General features: G+C 37.3%; 1 protein-coding gene across 4 annotated transcripts in view; it reads left to right on the forward strand.

Moving 5' to 3' along the window:
* Positions 1 to 1,148: 1,148 nt before the first annotated feature.
* Positions 1,149 to 3,143, forward strand: part of LOC117952129 (histone-lysine N-methyltransferase, H3 lysine-36 specific-like) — a 16,196-nt gene continuing 14,201 nt past the window's right edge. For all 4 annotated transcript variants that reach the window (XM_034884249.1, XM_034884252.1, XM_034884248.1 and 1 more), the window contains exon 1: positions 1,149 to 1,596. In XM_034884249.1, the coding sequence (XP_034740140.1) occupies position 1,596 (1 nt within the window). In that variant the 5' untranslated portion in view covers positions 1,149 to 1,595. The remainder of the gene's footprint in view (positions 1,597 to 3,143) is intronic.

Below are 3,143 nucleotides of genomic sequence, written 5' to 3' on the forward strand. Positions count from 1 at the left end.
CAGATTGTGATTCAGTTTATCAGATAGTGGTACCTGTTTCTTGCCGACAGCACGTGTTATCCATGGCACATGAAGGTAAATGGGCTGGGCATTTGGGGATAAACAAGACATATCATTCTATTCTTAGGTATTTTTATTGGCCTTGTCTTAAATCGGATGTTGCTAAACATTGTCCGAGTTGTCATGTGTGCCAGATTGTAGGGAAGCCTAACCAAGCTGTCCCTCCCGCGCCATTACATCCTATTCCTGTAATGGGAGAGCGGATGCGAACACTATAAAATAAATTCTGAATATAGGAAGAAAAAAAAATTCCTTCTATTGCTGCAACCTGGAGCTTCCTCTTTTGCCATGCTGAAAAGCAACTGTATTTGCAGCAATGTCCCAGTGACGTGTATTGTATTGTATTCTTGTTCTTGTGTGTGCAGATCCTTGTTATCCCTCCTCAGGAAATCCTGCCCTTTAGTGGGCAGAAATGGCTGCGTCGCTGATGCAGACTTCATCAAATGTACGGTAACATCAGGGACACAACATGGGAACAGGGAAACGTCCAGAAATCAGCCAACTAAATGTATGGCTAAAAGTTTTACTTTAAACGTTTTTCAATTGATTGCATCAAACATGGTCACGAATTTACTCGTGACTCCATCTGAAAAGTAATTTGCAATTTCACATTTTCGACCCTCTGAACTTGCCGTTCGACTTCATTGTATGTATTGGATTTTTGGAGAGTGTGTGTAGTCTACCCCATTCTCAATGTTCTTGGTATTATTACTTGGGATTCGCCTAATACTTAACGCCTAATTTTACAGAGACACCAGAAACAAGGAAGTGGCAGTACCAGTAGGTGACTGACTGCCGTGGTGTGGTTTTATGTTTATGTGTGAGGTAAATATCCCTATAAAGTTCGGTAAAATATGAAAATGGTAAGCAGTGTTAACACATGAGATGATGTTTAGTTTAGAAGACTTAAGGTTGATGAGTGATGTTGTATTCCAGACGATTTCTGTAGATCTGTAAGAGTTGTGCATATCTACGCCACGCTGAGGGCCACACTGAACAGCGGGGTTAGCGTGAGTAATGCTAAAGTACATGAATAAGCAGAATTATCGCCTAATGTACTGTATTCTGACTACTGAAATAAGGTGTGTGTGTGTAGGCATACATGGTTTACAAGACCAATTTTCAGGTTTACTCACCAGCATTACGAGACCAATCGGGTTACGGAACCGATTTTGATGGTCTCGTAAACAAATCTTTTTAATGCTATAACTATTGAATATTAATTATATATGTCATTATGAATACATGTGTGATGACATAGTTTCTAGTGCTAACAGTTAATATAGTTGTTTTACAGTAATGGCCAACCCCCTGCCTTTCTGACGTTCATACATATTGGTCTCACAAGGCAGGATGGGTTTGTGAGACCAAGACGTGTGTATCCAACAGCGCCCCCAGAGGCTGCAAGAGACATTGCAAGTTACACACGTTTCCGCGAAAATACACACAATGACGCGCCAATTTTACACACAACGCGGGAAATTCAGTGGGCTTGCAGTGTGGACAGGTCGGGAAGACTGGGATGAACTTCGAAAAGTAAGGCTTTCATATTTTATATTTTATAAATATGACTGACAGCCTTGATGGACTTAAAGAAGCTTTAGTTTATATAATTAATAATAATTTACTCTTGTAAATAAGGTAATGACTATTTTACTAAATATTTCTTACTATTGTTTTTTGTACTAATTATTGTTCTCTATTCTTTTTCTTGTTACTTGTCTTACATTCTATCTTATCTTATTGCCAGCATGAATGAATGTTAATGCTAGATCTGATTCACTGGATCCGCTGTCAGCTAGCTAAACAGCGCTAGCTTCTGAAAGAGTAAAATCTATTTTGGCTAGCTAGCGATGAAGAGACTGACGGTGTTATGTCGATATCAGGGATAGTCCAGCTTAGAAAAATAGCCTCTTTGTGTGAACGCGGATGTTTCGACCGTCAAAGGAAAATAACGAGCGTTAACTTGATTGAAATAGAAATGGCACTTCAAATCCTGTCTGTGTTTTTAAGCCGTTTAACAAGACGATCTTGAACGCGACGTTTGACTTCCAGTAGTTCCCCCCCCCCCTGGCCTGAACCCATTCCGCTGTGAAGCTAGGTTTGTGGGAGAGGGGCATTTTGTTTTTTGTGTTTTAAAAACAAACGCAGTGTGCTTTTTGTGTCATGCGAGAACGTGTCTCCCGTTGTTTGCATCTCGTCTGTTACAGCCGGAACGGAGCTCATGTAAACGGCTTTAGCACTGCAGCTAGCTGGTAAGCTAATTCTGTCATCACAGTTACTGTCAGGGTTTCAGTCATATTCGGCGAAGCAATTGGGTCATTCTATGAAAATGGTGGCTTTTGGAACAGACAACTTTTAAAAAATGTCATTCTTTTTTTTATACCAAAATTTAAAGTCAGATAATAGTTAACATCTAAACTTTATAAATCAACTTCAATGACAGCTTAAAGTATTTAGATTTTTTTTTTACATTATGACATAAAAAAATGCTTGTGCTGCCTTTTTGTCACTGGTGTTGCCTATATTTTAGATGACAATTCAGGCTTTCCAGAATGTAATTTGACTATTTAATTTGCATACATAATCAAAGATAGAAAAATGTTATGTTATATTAAGAAATTGTCTTGATTAGTAACAATTTACTTTAAACAGGTATGTTTACAGTTGTATTGTGTGACATTTTTGCATTTCCACCATTGTGTTTTTTGTTGTAAAATTAGAAATAATTGACGTTGAGTGATCAAAATGAAATGATCATATCCTTAAAATTCCTACTAATGAATGCAGCAACATTTAGGTAGATACAAAAAACATATTTTATGAAACTGGGCAACTCTGATGCCAGAACACCAATTTGCCATGCAGTAACACCAGTGACACAATTTAACACCACTGACGCAATGTGAAACCAAGGACATAACATACGAATATTTTAAACAATATTTTAAAAATATTTTTATCAATTTATTAGTAATATTTAACTTTACAAATTTCAGATTTTTTAACATGTGTTAATTTAATATGAACAATAAAATGAAGGCAATTGGTCAGATTAAGACCGAAAGATGAAGCCTTTTGAC

Source organism: Etheostoma cragini, chromosome 10, assembly GCF_013103735.1.
Source record: "Etheostoma cragini isolate CJK2018 chromosome 10, CSU_Ecrag_1.0, whole genome shotgun sequence".
In the NCBI taxonomy this organism is placed as follows: Eukaryota; Metazoa; Chordata; class Actinopteri; order Perciformes; family Percidae; genus Etheostoma; species Etheostoma cragini.